The 19006-nt window shown below is 42.2% G+C and overlaps 1 protein-coding gene across 1 annotated transcript in view; it reads right to left on the bottom strand.

The window, feature by feature from the left end:
- Positions 1 to 19006, bottom strand: part of MYO5C (myosin VC) — a 118441-nt gene that overhangs the window by 18272 nt on the left and 81163 nt on the right. Inside the window, exons 26-35 of the mRNA XM_024998030.2 lie at positions 18173 to 18266; positions 17822 to 17885; positions 17660 to 17740; positions 16052 to 16232; positions 13772 to 13865; positions 12977 to 13040; positions 11018 to 11186; positions 7366 to 7453; positions 3837 to 3935; positions 2411 to 2565 (exon numbers count right to left, since the gene is read on the bottom strand). Of these exons, the coding sequence (XP_024853798.1) occupies positions 2411 to 2565; positions 3837 to 3935; positions 7366 to 7453; positions 11018 to 11186; positions 12977 to 13040; positions 13772 to 13865; positions 16052 to 16232; positions 17660 to 17740; positions 17822 to 17885; positions 18173 to 18266 (1089 nt within the window). The remainder of the gene's footprint in view (positions 1 to 2410; positions 2566 to 3836; positions 3936 to 7365; positions 7454 to 11017; positions 11187 to 12976; positions 13041 to 13771; positions 13866 to 16051; positions 16233 to 17659; positions 17741 to 17821; positions 17886 to 18172; positions 18267 to 19006) is intronic.

The following is a 19006-nucleotide window of genomic DNA, read 5'->3' as shown; positions in this document are numbered from 1 at the left end:
GACTTTATTAAATTTACACTATAAAAAGAATTTTATTTTCTTGGGCTTCAAAATCACTGAGGATGGTGACTGCAGCCATGAAATTAAAAGACAGACACTTGCTCCTTGGAAAAAAAAGCAATGACAAATCTAGACAGCATATTAAAAAGCAGAGACATTACTTTGCCTACAAAGGTCCATATAGTCAAAGCTATGGTTTTTCCACTAGTCATGTATGGATGTGAGAGTTGGACAATGATGCTTTTGAACTGCAGTGCTAGAGAAGACTCTTGAGAGTCCCTTGGACTGCAAGGAGATCAAATCAGTCAAGGATTTGACTAAAGGAAAGGAAATCAACCCTGAATATTCATTGGAAGGACTGATGCTGAAGCTGAAGCTCTAATACTTGGGCACCTGATATGAAGAGAAATTCATTGGAAAAGACCTCCTGATGCTGGGAAAGATTGAAGGCAAGAGGAGAAGGGGACAACAGAGGCTGAGATGGTTGGATGGCATCACTGACTCAATGGACATGAGTTTGAGCAAGCTCTGGGAGATGGTGAAGGACAGGGAAGCCTGGCGTGCTGCAGTTCATGGGATTGCAAAGAGTCAGATACGACTGAGCAACTGAACAACAACATGAAAATAAAGCCGTATTTATTTAGCAGGTTATGGTTTGCAAAGTACTTCTGTACAGGTTATATCATCTGTTATGACACTTGAAGCAGGCACTGTAGGAATGCCTGAGAAAAGTCTCAGTCCTTGGCCTCCAAATGTCACATTCTGGCTGGGAAGACAGACACGACATATGTAGGACACAGTTAAATAGGTGGCTGACAGCTTACATGGTAGGCATAGGCGGTGCTACAAAAACTCAGAGGATGCAGAAATGATGGGGAACCAGGGCAGCTGAGAAAACCACAGGAGAGAGGCAGAAGGATAGCCTCCTTGAAGGAAAAGGGTGGCCAGACAAGAGCTCAGGATCAAGGACTCTGCTGGCAAGAACATTCCAACTTATGGGACAGGAAGGAGAGGAATGAGCAAAGGAGTCAGAAGTAATGAAGACCAGAGAGATAAGAAGAAAACTGGGAGAGCCCTGGGTTTTAAAAAACAATGTCAGAGAGTTTCAAAGAGGTGCTGCTACTGTTTAATCCATTTAAAGAGAATAAGTTAATAAAATACCATTGGATTTAGCAAGAGGAATTACTGGTGATCTTTCTGTGGAGTAATGTGGGTAGAAGCCAGGCTGCAAGGAGGGAAAAATAGTTGGTGGAGACAAGTATTTTAAGTGCTCTGGCAGCCAGGAGGGGGTGTGTGAGAAAAAGGCCCAGTGGTCAAGGGGGTATGTGGAACAAGTGAGGGCTGCTTTAACGTGCTATGCACTGGAGTGGGAGGATCACGGAGCTGTTGAAGAAGCTGAGGTGGAAGATGCTCACAAGAAAGGCTTCATACTCCTTATGCTATGTACCCTTCACTTTCAAAGTATTTAAACATTCCAGAGCAGCAACAAGAGGCAAACACCGTGTGCCTAAAGCCTGGAACGTAATGCGAGTGTGTCTGCAGAAAACCCAACTTAGGAAAATAGGGACAGGGAAAACATGATTTATGGCAGTCTCTTCTAAGAACACATGGGTGGTTCCCATGAAGACTGACTGTAAAGCACCAAATCAATGTCAGCTTTCTACTCCTAACTCCTGATGAATAATGAATTCTTAGTACAAAATTGGGCAGGGTGGACGGTGGGAGAATTACCCATTTCCTGATGCACTCACTGCTTTTATTTCTTCTCTTTTCCAAGAGTATTTAAGATAGGGTTTGATTGCTCATGACTTTTCTAGAACACATATTTTACTAAAAGTAAGATAGGCCTTTCCCAACTACACATTTTAAATACATCTCATAATCAAACATCACTTCTTCTTTGGAAGAGGAATAAAGGATAATGGATCTATATTTTACTGGTCCCTTACATATACCTTATCTTCATGTCTGGGCTAAGAATAAAAGTATATACTGTGGTTTTATAAAGGAGAATTATGTAAGTGCCAAGGGAAGAGATGAGTATTTTTCGGCTATTCCTATTCCTTGGCATTCAAACTTGTTACGTGGCTAGACACATACTCCCTACAGTCAAGAATCTCACACCTGAGGGGACAGACGTGATGGGGTGGTGACCATCAGGTTGTAGTCTTACAGGTAAGGACTTGAGGTGTAACTGGCCGTGTCCCACCCTTAGGGCTGTCTGACCTAAGCTGTCTTTTCCTAATTAGATTGGCGTCTTTCACTGGGCCTCTGACTGGCTTGAAGAAGCATGTAGTTGACCAAACACTGGAGGTGTAGGTTGGGAAAAGTCTGGGCATCTGGTCATTTCCACAAAAGTTCCTAAAGTAGCCCTAATACCAAGGTCCAATGTCAGAAAAGTAGTTCCTACCTTAACCACCTGCTTGATGCCATTAATGGTGCTGTTCATGAGGGACTTGAGCATGTCGGCGTCATTTAGAGAGTCTGCGTAGCGTACACACATGAACAGGATATGAGCCGGCAGCCCGGGGATCATGTTCACCACCACACCGCGGGGCTTCAGGTCTGGAGCACAGAGAGTCGGTGAGGACTGCAGCTCCCCCGATAAGAAACCTATGTATGGGTGGGGGTGTCTGCTTTTCTGTACTTGATGCAGTGCCTGAATACCCAGAGATGTTTTTTCCCTTTGAGGAATTAAGGCTGGCTTTTTTTCTTAGCAAAAATATACATGCAGGTGCCACCTGCTTCTCTTACTTCTCATTTGCAAAGTATTTTCTCTTTTCCAAGGTTGAATAAAAGACAGAATTTCATATCTCCAAGGTAAGAGAGGAACCCCAGTCCATGCACCCCCACTTCAGCCTCTATGATGAGGATGGAATGATCTTAGCAATCACATGCCTCTGCCATGAATAGAGAAAACAGGTGTACAACAGTCCTGCAGAGGAGGATCAGTTGGCCTTGAGGAGAAGAGAATGGCTGGAAGTCGGAGTAGGGATGTAGAGAGAAACTTTATAGAACAAGTTAAGAAAAGCAAACAAAGACCTCCCCATGTCTGCATTAGGACAGGGGAACAAAGAGGCCCCTCAGCTGTGTACCAGTGCGGGGTGGAAAAGAATGGGTAGGCGGCTCCTGTGCTCTGGGGAGGGTCACTTAGGAGAAGAGGAGTAAGGCTATACATGGGCTTTCTGCTTTGAGATCCTGGGATCAGCTGATAGGGAGGCAGTTTTTCTCCTTCTCCCTAGAAGACTATGTGGTTTCCATGGTGACGACAGGCAGGCTAGTAGCACTGGTTCTAAGACTGCCAACCATAGAGCATGCCAATTGGGAGATTCCTGTAATAGCCATGGCTGAGAAGGCCCTGCCACACAAACGAATTTCTCAGCAGAAGGCAAATGGAACAAGGGAGCCACGGTTACTTCTCCCAAGACTCCTGTGCTAAACCACAAAGATGAGGAGGTGTGTCTTCTACCCTGACCATGTGATGAGACTTGGGAAGAGGTTAGGGTAGTGCATCTCAACTGAAGGCAAGGTAGCAGATGCCAGAAGGCATGTGGCAATGTCTGACAGCATTTTTTTTTTATTGTCATGATTAGGGGTTGCCACTGGATTCTAGAGAATAGAAGCCAATGATACTGCTCAATATCCTACAATACAAAGCCCCTATCCACCCGAAACAAAGAATCACATGGTCAAAAATGAGGCTGAGAAGCTCTGTGCTAGGGGAAGAAGCAGTGGAGGAAAAAGAGGAACTATCATCCCTGCCCAAGACCGTGGCAATGACTAAGGCTCAAGTTCTCAAAAATTAAGCAAAAATTCAGAGTCCCAGGTTTCATTACCAAGAATGAGGTTTTGAATGAGCTTGGCCTCATCTTCTCTCTTGTATTCCAGCATTCCAAGGTACTCCTTGGGTCCTGAGGACAGGTGCACGTCATTGGCTGTAGGCAGAGGCAAATAATCAGCTAAATACACAATAACAAGCATTATAATGAGACTACTCCATCTCTTTCCATCCCATTCTGGCTGATTTGCCCATAAAATGCTCTGGCTTTCTGATAAATGCAAACTTTATTGAAGCCTGAAGAATTTCTTCTGGTAGCAATTCTTATCTATGAGTATATCCATGAGTATAGCTGCCAGTGTATTTTCTCATGGTCACCTGGTATATAATGAGTGCAGTAGGGATATGAAAGCAATACAGGATATTGCTTCTGCCTTATTACAGTTAAAAAAAAAACGAGATTCACAAAACATGTAGTGTGCAGTCACCAAACAGCATGATCCCAAGGTGGCTGGACTAGTTTCCTATGTGCTGTTTTATGCCACTGTTACAGTGGCATAAAACAAAAATTTTTTAAACTACAATTTAAAAAATCTTACAGTTCTGGAGTTCATAGACTAAAACAGATCTTACAGTACAAAAATCGAAATGTCAGCAGAGCTGTTTTTCTTCTGGAGGCTCTAGTGGAGAATTCATTTCTTGCCTTTTCCAGTTTCTAGAGGCTGACCACATTCTTTGGCTCTGGCCACATCACTCTGACCTCTGCTTCTATCATCACTTCTTTCTCTCTCTCTGCTTCCATCACCTTCCCTCACTCTGTCATTCCTGTCTCTTTCTTACAAAGTCTCTTGTGATTATATTGGATCTATTTGGATGATCCAAGTAGATCTCCTCATCTCAAGATCCTTCACGTAGGGACTCCCCTTGGTGGTCCAGTGGTTAAGAATCCCCCTTCAATGCAGGGGACATGGGTTCAATCCTTGGTCGGGGTACTAAGATTCCACATACCATGGAGCAACTAAGCCTGTGTACCACAGCTATTGAGCCCATGTGCTCTGGAGCCCATGTCCACAACTAGAGTTAGTGCACCACAACAAAAGATGATGAATGAAGATCCGGCTTGCCACAGCTAAGACCTGAGGCAGCTAAACAAATAATTAAAAAAAAATACTCACATACTCACATATACAAAATCCCTCTGCCATGTAGAGTCATATATTCATAGGTTCTGGGGATTGGGATGTGGACATCTTTGGGTGGGCCACAGTCTGCCTTCTGGTCCCCAAAGACTCATGTCCACTCTGAGAGGAGATGTGACTTATAGAAGTACAAGTTAGAATGTCAGAATGATTCCAAAGATTTTATGCTGCCAAATTTGAAGATGGTGAAAGAGGCCCACAAGTCAGGAAAAGTGGGTGGCCTCTAGAAGCTGGAAAAGGCAAGGGAATGGAATCTCCTCCTAAAGCCTCCAGAAGCCCTGCTGACGTGTTGATTTTAAGCCAGTGAACACTATTTTGAACTTCTGACATCCAGAACTGTAAGTTTCATGTTCTATTAAGCCACTAATTTCACGGTGATTTGCTAAGCAGCCATAAAAAATAAATACAGAGGACATAAGAATTTGTGCAGAGGTAAGTAAGAACTGTTGAAAAATGGTTCTTGAAGGAGGTAGCACTCCAGCTGGGCCAAGAAAAGTGAGTAGGCTCTGATGGGTGAGAAAGAAGATAATACAGGTAAAGAATGAACAGAACTCTCTTCTACTGCATGAGAGTTTGTTCTGTGATTTACCAGCCCTGTTCCCTTGAAGACTGATAAAGGTAGAATGTTAACTATTTTACTAAGCAACCTGTTTATGGTAAGAAGGACCACTGATTGCTGAACTCCATCTAGACGGGGAAAACCAATAAATGATGCAGAAGCACCTGATAAGGACATCCTATTTTGGGTATTCTTAAGTGTGGTGACTTGTATCTGAGCATGTTTCTTGGGAGCTCGTGCCACCTAAAGAGTGTCCTAGAGGTACTGGCTTTTCCTGACAACAGTCATGTGAGTGAGCCTGGAAGCAGGTACTCCAGCTCCAGCTAAGCCTTCAGATGTCAGCATCCTTGCTGACTACTCTACTGTGACTCAGCTAGAACCAGCCAGCTGAGCTGCTTATAGATTCTCGACCTTCAGAAATTGCACTGTTAAGTGTTTGTCATTTTAAGCTACTAAATTTGGGAGTAGTTTGTTATATGATCAATAGATACCTGATACAGGAATGGAAGCTGATGCATTCCACTTAAAACAAGTTGGGCTGGAGGTGATAATAGAAAGGTGAAGGAGTAATCTTAGAGGCAAAAAGGGAGTAGGACTCAGGAAAAGTGAGGAACGGCAGGTGGATTTTGGAAGTCCTTACGTAGAGACGGCAGTTGATTCATTCTTTCCCACAATGGGGATACCATGGGGTAATGGGAAGGACAGACATGGTCTCTTCCCTCATGGGGCAGAATGACCTTTATCAATAATTATGGAAAGGAAAAGAGCCTCATTTTGGTTTTGGAAACTTAAAGTCTGATGAAAAGTTGAAAAAAAAAACCAATAAAGGAGTTCTTCAAAGAAATGAGGATAGTAAAAGGAACAGAGAGTTGCAGATACAACCTTAGTGACAGAGATTGGGAGAAAGCAGCAATATTGAACAAATGAGTAAAGAGTTAGATGAGAAAAGTCAGAATGTTTCAGTGACTATTTGCAGGGCAGGAATAGAGACACAGACATAGAGACCAGACGTGTGGACACAGCAGGGGAAGGAGAGGGTGGGGTGAATTCGAGAGAAGCACTGGACATATATATTACCATATGTAAAACAGACGGCCAGTGGGAAGCTATGCACAACATAGGAAACTCAACCTATGGACACTCTGTGACAACCTGGAGGGGTGGGATGGCGGGTGGGAGGGAGGCTGAAGAGGGAGGGGACGTATGTGTACTTATGGTTGATTCACACTGTTGTATGGCAGAAACCAGCATAGCATCGTAAAGCAATTATCTTCCAATTAAAAATCAATTTAAAAAAAAGAAAAATTCAGTGACACAGAATCAGGCGAACGAAAGAAAGGCAGAGAATCTTTTTCCCTGGAACTTATAAGGACACTCAGTGTGCAATTCAGTTCATGTTGAGGACTTCAGTCTGGCTTCTTAGCTATCTAATAGATATCTAATTAGCTATCTAGTATCTTTTCTTCTAATAGAAAGTAGGATATTGACCCCATGTAACAGAGAGGAAATAAACTTTAAAGCAGTTAAATCTGAAACGTTTTCACAATTCCATTTTAACAACGAGTTAACAGAGAAAGAGGTTAAAAGCATTCCTTTCAGGGTACCCCTTACAATTACATGAGCACATCTGGTATCACCTGAGAGGTGGTGAGCCACCTGCCTGCCTTTAAGGATCTCCACTAGCCCATCACTGGGCCCCAAACACACCAGCGGAGACTCATTTCTTTAGTTTTCAAATTCTTTGGACCACATCAGGAAGTAATATGTCAACACATGTAAACTGTAGCTGAAAGTTCAAAAAAATTGGAACATGGATGTTGTTTTTCTACCTTTTTCAATTGTCTTGGTAAGAGTCTTCACTTGATCTTGTAACTTTTTAATCACTCTTTCCTTCATGTCTAACTCTTCTTCAAGATCCTACAAAAATCAAAAGAAAGAGGATGTTAGCTCAGAAGCATCTTAATTCTATTATTTGGTAAGAACTTTGCTGAGCTGTAATTCACATACCACACAATTCACCCACTTAGTGTACACTCATGATTTTCAGTATAGTTGGTTGTGCAACCATCACCACCATCTGATTCCAGAATATTTTCATCACATTAAAAACAAACATATAACTTTTAGCTGGCACCTCTTTGCCCTCCTATTCCTTCCCAGCCCTGGACAACCACTAATCTACCTACTGTCTCTACATATTCGCCTATTCTAAATATTTAATATAAATTAAATCATAGAATATGTGGCCTTTTGTGTCTGGCTTCTTTCATTTGGAATAACGCTTTCCAGGTTTATCTGTGCTGCAGCAGGTATCAGTACTTCATTGTTTTTTTGGCTGTGGGATCTTAGTTTCCTCCAATCAGTGAAAGCACTGAGTCCTGACTACTGGCTGCTGTTGCTGCTGCTAAGTCGCTTCAGTCGTGTCCGACTCTGTGCGACCCCGTGGACGGCAGCCCACCAGGCTCCCCTGTCCCTGGGGTTCTCCAGGCAAGAACACTGGAGTGGGTTGCCATTTCCTTCTCCAATGCATGAAAGTGAAAAGTGAAAGTGAAGTCGTTCAGTCGTGTCCGACTCTTTGCGACCCCATGGACTGCAGCCCTCCAGGCTCCTCTGTCCATGGGATTTTCCAGGCATAAGTACTGGAGTGGGGTGCCATTGCCTTCTCCACCTGACCACTGGACCACCAGGGAATTCCCAGTACTTCACTCCTTTTTTTTTTTTTACTGAATACTATACTATCCTATTGTATGGGTACACCACATTTATCTTGATCTAATTTTTCCTTGATAAAGCCATGCCCATCGTAGAGAGTTTAAAAATTTTCACACGCAGGTGTGAAAATGTGCTCTCTTGATGTCAGAAGCTGAAGGCAGAGAGGCTTCAGAGATTTGGGTCCCGGCTTTGCCTCTCCTTCCTGATAAAGGGGGTGGCCCTGCCTATGCTGAATTTGGCTCAAGAACCAGAAGAGTCTTGGACACCTATAAATATTTCCTATAAAGGGCAGAGAGTATTCAGGTTCTCCCTGAACTCCAAGGGCTTTGACACAGAAAGGATTCAGGCTTCTCTGATCCAGAAATTTCCACCTCGCAATCAGTCCCTGCAGCCACGGATGGGCCCTCTGGGGACTCTCAGAGCCCAGGGAAGTTGTGCTGTTTCTACTCATGGCTACCTCTCCCTACTACAGTCATGTTCCTGGCTAAACACATTAGGAGCTTTATCTGGCCTCACATGTGGGATTGTGGGCGCAGTTTCTTCCCTCCTATTTGAGCCTATTTTACAATACATCTAATAATTAAAAAGTCACCCATCAATCCAGAACCTGAGGAAATCACTGTTTATGTTTTATTTCATTTTTTTTCCTCCTAATATGGCATATATCGATTTTATAAAATTGGGTCATACTGCTTGTAAAGTTTTAAATTCTGTTTCTCATTATACTGTAGATATTTCCCCCATCATTGATAATATACCAAACTGTCATCTGATATACAATAATTTAATCTACCCACTACAGCTGGGTATCCTTTCTTTTTTTGCTGTGTCTAATAATACTATGCTGACCATTCTAGATGAAAATCCTTGTTCACATATTTAATTATCTACTTAGGACAGAATCTCAGAAGTTGCATCACTGAGTCAAAGGGAATGCACTTTCAGAGGTTCCTGACATTTGCCTCCAAACTGCCCCTAAGAAAGTTGACACCAATTTCTATCCCCTGAAATCACGTGTGGCTGGGTGCACTTCAGGGTGTTCTCACCAGCACCATAAGATCTCCATTATTTGAGAATCAAAAAAATACCTAGCTTTAATTTGGTATTTCTTTGATAAATAGAAGATCGCTTAAACTTTTCTTTCCAACTTTAAATAAATGATTTTCTTTGACTCAGAGGCTCATGCAGTGGGCTGAACAGTGTCTCCTTGAAATTCACATCCATTTAGATGGACATGTACACACTGCTTTATTTAAAATGGATAACCAAAAGGACCTACTTTATAGCCCAGGGAACTCTGCTCAATGTTGTGTGGTAGCTTACATGGGAGGGGGATTTGGGGGAGAATGAATATATGTACATATGTGGCTGAGCCCCTTCAGTGTTCACCTGAAACTATCACAAAATTGTTAACTGGCTATACTCCAATATAAAATAAAAAGTTAAAAACCCTTCATATCCACTTAGAACCACAGAATGTGACCTTACTAGAAATAAGGTCTCTGCAGTTGCAATTAAACCAAGGATCAATGTGAGGTCACACTGGATCAGGATGGGTCCTAAATTCAATAAGACTATCCTTATGGTGTGACTTGAGAAACCTATTCTCTGAGAAAGGCGTACCCCTCTCAAAAAAGACGGTCATCACCCAAGTGATGATCTGGATCATCTGACTGCTGCTGCTACTGCTAAGTCACTTCAGTCGTGTCCGACTCTGTGCGACCCCATAGGCAGCAGCCCACCAGGCTCCCCCGTCCCTGGGATTCTCCAGGCAAGAACACTGGAGTGGGTTGCCATTTCCTTCTCCAATGAATGAAAATGAAAAGTGAAAGTGAAGCCGCTCAGTCATGTCCAACCCTCAGCAACCCCATGGACTGCAGCCCTCCAGGCTCCTCTGTCCATGGGATTTTCCAGGGATCATCTGACTAGAATGTATTATTTCCTATTAAATGTTAAACTCTCTGCATTCCTCTTTATATATATATAACTACCCTTTTAAGTTAAGTTCTGACACTGCAAAATAGATTTTAGCCTATCATGTTTTTCTTGTGAGATAGGAAATGGGGGCGCCTGATGAGGAGGAGCAGAGCCAGCGGGCATGTGCGGCCTGACCACTGGCTGGGTGAGCCCTTACCTGGTCATGGTCTTGGAGGCTGCCAGGCCAGGAAGGCGCCTGAGAGCATCCACCTCCCAGGAAACTACTCCATCTGCTACTCTGGCGCTTCTCATCCTTGTGGGTTTCACACACCAATACAATTTCAGAAGCATTTCTGGGAGCTAACAGAGTTGCCAAATGCCATTTTGACAGGGGCATTTATAACTGGATGAATACTTTCATAGTTTAAAAAGTTAGCCACCTATTATTTTGATCATTTCATAGAAGAACACTTTGACTCTGAAAATTATGGGAAGAGCATTTCCCCAGAAGCAAGCGGGGGTCTTGGATGGAGTAAGCTTTGTTCAGAGAAGGTCACACATCAGCCTGGCATCCTCAACATGCTCCAGGCAAGGCTGTTGTCATCTCAGACAAGCACTGCCCACGGGACAATGCTCAGGACCTTCCACTGGTCCTCTCTCAGCCTGCGTAAATCCCCTGGCTCCCCTGCAATGGCCGTAACCTCAGAGGCCACCTGTCTTTTGAGAAAAAGAAACAGATTGCTCTAGTGAGAGGTGGATGCTACTCACCAGATGCTTGGGGTGGCCTGTCCCCCCTTCCAGTGATACCTGCACACAGGCAGTCATTTATCAACAGGTTAGAAAACTTCTCACCCTCTTCTCCATAGTGAGACGAGATGCTTCCTGCTGGAAACTACTCTTGACTTCATTTTCAGTTTCAGATTGTTTCCTCAAGTGCTCACTGGCCTCCTGAATTTCTTGAATCTTATCCATCAGCTTCTCTTTCTCTTTGGTATGTATTTCATTTTGGGCTTCTATGGTCCTGAGGAAAGGATTAGGAAGTTTTGGTATAAATTTGATCATCATGAAAAATCAGTGGAAAAATAGTTTGGCCACCTTACGTGTAAAACAAATTGTACCTGAATAGGGGAGTGCTCACAGTGTGGGGGAAGAGACCAGGGTTAGTGGGGTATAGAAGTCCACAGCTGCTTCAGTCTCTTAACCTGATAAAAATTTCTCATCCTCACCCGCCCACACCCCTTGATGGCTCCCATAAGACATCCATACCCACTCACACCCTTATGACCAAAAGCCCAGTCATTATCTCCTTTGTGAAAAGCCTGGGATCAGATACTCAAAAATCCAGGGATCAGAGAGAGAAGAAAAGGGACCCCATCCAGAGTCCCAAAATGATGCCCACCACTTTCCTACACCTGGCCCCTACCCTCCCAATGAAGAAATTCTCTCTGGGATGTAGAGTGTTTATTTATTTTTCTTGAAATTAAGTATCTTGAGGATTTTTAAATTGGAATGGAACCTGAATGACAAGTTTGACATCTATTCCTCTGATGATAAATAATAATATGAGAGTCGATTTTAATCTGATTAGGATAACAAAATGATTGTGAATAAAACTCACAGTGAAGAAGTCAGGGTAACTGACTTTTCTAAAGATTATAAAATTTTCCAAAATATTTTTACCATACAAAAGCACAATCTAATCTAAGCTATAAAAATATTATTTGATATGAGCAATGTTATGTGGTATGGAAAAACACTAGGATATAAAATGGTACCCTATTAATGAATGTAAAGCTCTAAAATTGCAATTCTAAATTGAGTTACACATAAATAATTTAATCTAGATTTTATTATGAAAGAATTGAATCAAAATAAAGCTTTAAAAATGTTTTACAGTTATGATCCAGTGATTCTATGAATGTTTGTCAACTTCTCCATGATGGAAAAGTCAGCAGGAAATGCATAATCTTTCTATATTTCTAAGAGAGAGGGAAGAACCCACGCACTGTGTGTCTGTACATGAATATGACTAAGGGAATTCACCACTCTGATTGACTGGAAGAAGTTCAGTGATGAGTGGAAGTAAATTACACAGGTAAGGATCTTGGAACACAAGACACTGAGGAAATTGAGGGTTTGGGCAAATGCCTCACTCACCTTCGCACCTTCATGTATTTGTCAAAGCTCAATGTGCGTTTTAAATGAATTAAAACACCACTGATTATTCTTTTATCTGCTTCTCCAGAGAAATGGTTAAAATTTCTATTAAAATAATTTTTGATCATCATCAAAAAAATTTTACACAAAGTATCTCAACAAGCTCATCACAAAACATTTTTCTCACAAGGTTCCACCAGGGGCTCTGTTGGTCAGGATGTAATTTGGGGGAGCAGTTATCAAATGAAGATTCTCTATCAAAATGGATTTTAAGCCTCACCCTAAGTGGCCTGCTGAGAGAAACACTGTCCTCTCTCATACGATATTATTTTATCAGTTTTTTGAAGATATAATTTATGCATATGGCATAATGTTCTAAGGGTATAAACGGGCACACAGTGAAAAGCAAGTCTCTTCCATCTTCCGGGCACCAGTCACCCAGTTACCCTTCCTGCAGGCAACCAATGTTTTGTTGGTTTCATTTCTTGTACATTATCCCAGAGGAGGGTGTGTGTGTACACAAGCATTTATTTTTACACCTGAAGAATATCTTGCTTTTGTGGCTTAATAACCTTCTTTGGTATCTCCCACAATTTCAGAAAAGCAAAGCATTGCATGAGTGTGGGCTTGAGGTACATGCAGGTTGACACTTACTTGCTCTGTGTTCCTTCTTCTTCTTGATTGTGATTCGACTGATTTGACAATTCTTCTAGTTTTCCTAAGACAAGAAGATCTATCAGTCCTTTGGGGGGTCATACCACTGCATTCTGATTTGGGTTTGATCATATTTCATATTTTCAGTTATCAGGAGTCCTAAAATGCACCCAGCTAGAGATGAGGTTTTATTTGATCTGAACAATGTTTAAAAACTTCATAAGCCATTATTTAAAAATTGTGATATTTCACATAAAAACCTGGATTTCTATTTTTTCTTTAAAAATAGGAATATCAAGCAACACTGGAGCCCGAGATCTTAGTCGGCAAAAGTCAACAGGGCTTGCTTGGAGGCAGCTGCTGCCTTCAAATGCCTATGAATCTTACTGTACTGTCCACACATCCCACTTTCACATTTATGTCACCTAAGTCCTTGGAGAATCAGTTTGACAATGACCTTTTGGTCATTTCTTGGATACAGGAAACCATTTTCTTTTTCAAAAAAACTTTCTATTTTATATTGGAGTAAAGCCAATTAACAATGTTGTGACAGTTTCAAGTGGATAGCAAAGGGACTCAGCCATACATATACATGTATCCATTCTCCCCCAATCTCCCCTCCCATCCAGGCTGCCACGTAACATTGAGCAGAGTTCCATGTGCTGTACAGTAGGTCCCTGTTGGTTACCTATTTTAAATACAGCAGTGTGCACATGTCATCCTCAACTCCCTAACCACCTTTTCCCCCAACAGGAAACCATTTTCTAAAAGCAGGTTCATGAGGGTTCCAGTTACCTTTCATGGTTTCAGTTTGTTCATTCAGGCGGATTTCGAGATCTCGCTTCTGTTTTTCCAGTTCTGAAATTTGTTGTTTAAAGTCTGGGATCATCTTCAGAGAAGAATTGGAAATATTAGAATATGAAACACTTTGATATATGAACTTTAAAATCCCAGAGCTGCTCAGAAGCAAACTAAACTGCCTAATCTTTAACCCCATGGAACATACGTCTAGAATAGTTATGTAAGACAGCTAGCCAAGGTATTAGACTGGATGAAATCATGTTTTTTACCTCAAGACCTATACTGTCACAAGAAATACCAGCATGCTCAGAGTGTGTGGTTCTCACCCAGCTCCACCCTCCACATCCCGGAGGGCTCCTGGAGGGGCACCATCTGGGAGGATTTATGGGAATTCTCTGCTGAGCTGAGGGAGGGAGATGGGAAGAATGACAACCAGTCTCTTTGGTTCAGAGACATCATCTCCTCATCAGAAATAGGAGAATCATCTCAAAGGGGTCCTGCTGTGCCCTGTGAATTCCAGGCCATGCACTGCTTTCTTATCAGAGGTCTGGAACGATCCAATAAGTTTCATAATCCTCTGTCCTTGTCTAGCTGTATGCTTGTTTAAACGTCCACCATTTCTACTTGTAGTCAGGTGCAAGTGAAAGTCGCTTAGTCATGTCCAACTCTTTGCGACCTCATGCACTATACAGTCCATGGAATTCTCCAGGCCAGAATACTGGAGTGGGTAGCCTTTCCCTTCTCCAGGGGATCTTCCCAACCCAGAGATCGAACCCAGGTCTCCCACATTGCAGGCATATTCTTTACCAGCTGAGCACAGTCAGGTAAGGAGAGTTTTTTTTCAACTGTACATGTTTATGAAAACACCTGTGCCTCTGAAGTTAAGATGAAAAATACTTGTTTGATTGTGCAATCAGATCTTACTGTAAACTCCTCATTAAAGTTTCAGCCAAGTAGTAAATAAAAATGTGCAGGTCCTTAACTACTGTTTCACACATCTGCTGTGCCCAGGGTCATTTCTCCTCACCTGCTGACACATCCTTGAGATTTCCTAATACTCCCAGGTTAGGCAGAGGAGGAAAAGCCAGTAAAGAAGTTGAGAAGGAGCAACCAGTGAGGTGGGATAAGAAACCCAGGAGAGCATGGTGTCCTGGAAGCCAAGAGAACAATAAAGAGCAAGAGGGAGTGATTAAAAACAAACTGGAGCCTATTATACAGAGTGAAGTAAGCCAGAAGGACAAACACCAATACAGTATACTAACGCATATATATGGAATTTAGAAAGATGGTAACGATAACCCTGTATATGAGACAGCAAAAGAGACACTGATGTATAGAACAGGCTTATGGACTCTGTGGGAGAGGGAGAGGGTGGGAAGATTTGGGAGAATGGCATTGAAACATGTGAAATGTCATGTATGAAACGAGATGCCAGTCCAGGTTCAATTCACGATGCTGGATGCTTGGGGCTGGTGCACTGGGACGACCCAGAGGGATGGTATGGGGAGGGAGGAGGGAGGAGGGTTCAGGATGGGGAACACATGTATAATTTTTTTTAAATTAAAAAAAAAATATATATATATATAAAAGAAAAAAACAATTACCAAATGCTGCAGAGAGATTAAGACCAGGGTGAAAAGGAATCTTTGTGTTCAGTTCTGTGCAGGCAGATTCAGTTAGAGGGAGGAACACACCGCAGCATGGGGTGGCCACAAACAGGAGATGAGTGGAGCTATCACAGCCAGATGGCATGGAGAAGTATGGCCAAGTCCCCCAGAGAAATGGGGCGGTGGCTGCAGGGGGTATGGGGTTAAGAAAGGCATGTTTTTGATAATTAGATTCCTAAGGCATTCCTTCATACCAGTAGATAAAAGTGAGAAGGAAGAATTAGACAAATGCAGTGGAGAAGAGCAGGCATCATGGAAGAAGGAAGTTGTTGAAACAGTGAGATGAAGAGCTAGAAGAGGGCAACTGACCTTCCGCATGCAAGCCCCTCTCAAGAGGTACCTTTTTATCTTTATGCTTTTTGTGACTTTCCAAGGGGTTGGGGCTAGATTTAACATATATAAATTTAAAAGCACACACAAATCACAGAACTCGGACTCATCCCATGGTACACACTTTCAAAATGCTTTCTAGGCTGGTGTAATTTTATAGTTTTATCTTCTGAACCAGTTCTTTCACTCCTGGAAAACGTAATTTGTTTTCCAGCTGAGACACTGAACTTTACTTCACTAAAGCATAACATCTCTAGAATAAAGGCTGAGATCATACCATGTTTTCCGATGTTAGCCTGGTAACTTCATGACGGATACTTTCATTGATGTCATTCTCTTCTCTAAATAATTTCTGCAGGTGGTTGATTTCCTGACTTAGATGCACCACTTTGAAGTTCAGAGCTTCAATCTCCTTTTCATAGCAGTCCTTCTGGGACTGGAAATGGTTCTCCAAAACGCTGTCAGAGGAATGGTCAAGAAATTAACCACATGGTCTTTATCCTGATGACAACTCTCAGCAGTTATGAAAACCCACAATCAGCGCCAGGTGCTAAGCACATAAAGTTCACCTGTGTCCAAAAGGTTATAGGCTATGGAATTAGTAATGTATAATTACAAACTTCAGCTATGTGATGTTATGTGGTATTAACAGGTAGTGGATGATAAAAAAATTTTTAGACATTTAAAAAATTATGTTTCTAATAATTAAAAGTACGCTCTGTTTGATGCAACAATGATAAAGACACATGTCACTACACATTTTTCAAAACCCATAGTATGTACAACATCAAGAGTGTAAACTATTGACTCTGGGTGATAATGGTGTGTCAGTGTAGGTTCATCGGCTCTAACAGATGTACCCTCTGGTGACACATGTTGATGGCTGTGTGTGTGTAGGGGTAGGAGGTATATGAAGAATCTCTGTACTTTCTGTGAACCTAAAAGTGCTCTAAAAATAGTTTATTAATTTTAAGAAAGCAAACATATTCAATTTAAACACATCTATATATCTAGGAAAGTGAAAGTGAGAGTTGGTCCATAAAGAAGGCTGGTGGTGAAGTCACTAAGTTGCGTTGTACTCTACCGACCCCATGGACTGTAGCCTGCCAGGCTTCTCTGACCATGGGCTTCTCCAGGCAAGAATACTGGAGTGGGTGGCCCTTTCCTTCTCCAGGGGATCTTTCCAACCCAGGAATTGAACCTGGGTCTCCTGCACTGCTGAAGGCTGAATGCTGAAGAATTGATGCTTTTGAATTGTGGTGCTGAGAAGACTCTTGAGAGTCCCTTGGACTGCAAGGAGATCAAACCAGTCAATCCTAAAGGAAATCAACCCTGGATATTCATTGGAAGGACGGATGTTGAGCTGAGGCTCCAATATTTTGGCCACCTGATGCGAAGAGCCAACACGTTGGAAAAGACACTGATGCTGGAAAAGATTGAGGGCAGGAGGATAAGAGGGTGACATAGGTTGAAATGGTTGGATGGCATCACTGACTCAATGGACATGAGTTTGAGCGAACTTCGGGAGACAGTGAAGGACAGGAAAGCCTGGCATGCTGCAGTCCACAGGGTCACAAAGAGTCACACATGGCTTGTGACTAAACAATAACAACAATATATCTATAGCAACACTGGCTAACTTGTTTGCTATCAGTTTTCATTTAATAGGTTATGTGTTTTACTACTTGGCCAGTTATCCCACAAAGAGATTGTTCTTCATTATTAAACTAACTGCTCAATCCTTGAAGAAATCATCCCAGGAATTATGAGACCATTCTGTAAGGAATTTACTTTGTCAATCAAATCTATGAAAGGTAAATTTTTGACTTTGCAATAGTATTTTGTCTCTGAAAAACCATGAAAAATCCTGAGGGAAATTTCTCACCGTGTTGCTTTCTTTAGTCCTTCATAAGCAAACCAAAGTTCTCCATCCTCATTTAAATGTTCCAAATCTTCCAGAGAGAGCCTGAAACATGAAGAGGGTGAGAGAATCATTTCTCTCATGTATTATGTGTTTCTAAATACTTGTTCATGCAAAAATGATTACCTGTTTCTTACATCTTCAATGTCATAGCTCTCAAGAAGTTGTCTGGTGATCTCTGACATCTTTTCTGAGGGGAAAAGGCAGAACTGGAATAAATTACATTTTTGCATAATTTCTATTTTCACATTTCCTTTTTTAGGGCCCAGTCCTCTAGCCCTACAGACTCTCTAGCTAACCATCTCATCAGCTAACTTACCAGCTATCCAACCAACCAATCATGAAGCCAACCAACTATTCAACCTTCCATATACCCAACCAACCAGCCTCAGATCAAAGGACACACTGCCCGAGTGGAGACACCTATGATGCCTTCAGCCTGCCTGCCATGGACTCAGTGACTCATATTTTCATTACCTCTCATTTCCCTTTTCTGGGACTGCACATGTTTTTCCACGTCTATCTTCTGTGTCTGAAGTAACTCTATCTCCTTTTCAAACTCAGAGATCGTCTGAATCCCAGCAATGACAGAACCATGTGAAGAAAAAACAGCTGTCACAATTTACAGCAGACAAAGGGAACACTAGTACTGTGTATTTATCTACGCAAGTTGTCCTCACCAGTTTCTCAGTTAAAATCTTGTTAAGCCCTCACTGCTCATAAAGTTTGGCCATAAAGTATTGTTTAACTATCTAAGCTACTGTTATTCTCACATGTACTTGGTTGTATCAACCGAGTTAGCCCCCCTACTATATAAAGGGAAAAAGTAAGTCCTTACTACCTGGGGTGGGGATGGGGAGGTGAGGGAGCTGAGAGAAGTCCAGGCACAAGGGCCAAGTTCTCTCTCACTCTATGATGGAATCTTGCACACAAAGAAGTGGGCAAAGTCATCACCTATTTAGGGTTTGGGCTGCAGCTAGTCTTAGATGGGACTGAGTGGCAGGGCCAGGGTGCGCCCTGGGTCTGTGGGAGTTGGCAGGGAGGGCATGACCTGAGTCCAGGAGGGGGGCGAGGCTGCTTGTGGGGAGAAGGCTGCGTTCTTCCTGTATTCACCTGTGAGCTCAGGTTTGTACTTGTGTAGATGTGGGAGCTGTACAGAGATGAATAACCCCTCCTGGATATTCTTTTCTGTTTTTGTGAGTTGTCATATCAGTGTGTATTAAAACACAAAAAAACTTTATCAATACTGGTGAATTTTTGTGTGGCCATTAAAAAAAAATTTTTTTATTTTGCATTATCTAGTCATTGAAC

Source organism: Bos taurus, chromosome 10, assembly GCF_002263795.3.
Source record: "Bos taurus isolate L1 Dominette 01449 registration number 42190680 breed Hereford chromosome 10, ARS-UCD2.0, whole genome shotgun sequence".
Taxonomy (NCBI): Eukaryota; Metazoa; Chordata; class Mammalia; order Artiodactyla; family Bovidae; genus Bos; species Bos taurus.
The sequence above is the reverse complement of the archived record's forward strand: the minus strand, read 5'-3'. Positions and strand labels throughout refer to the sequence as shown.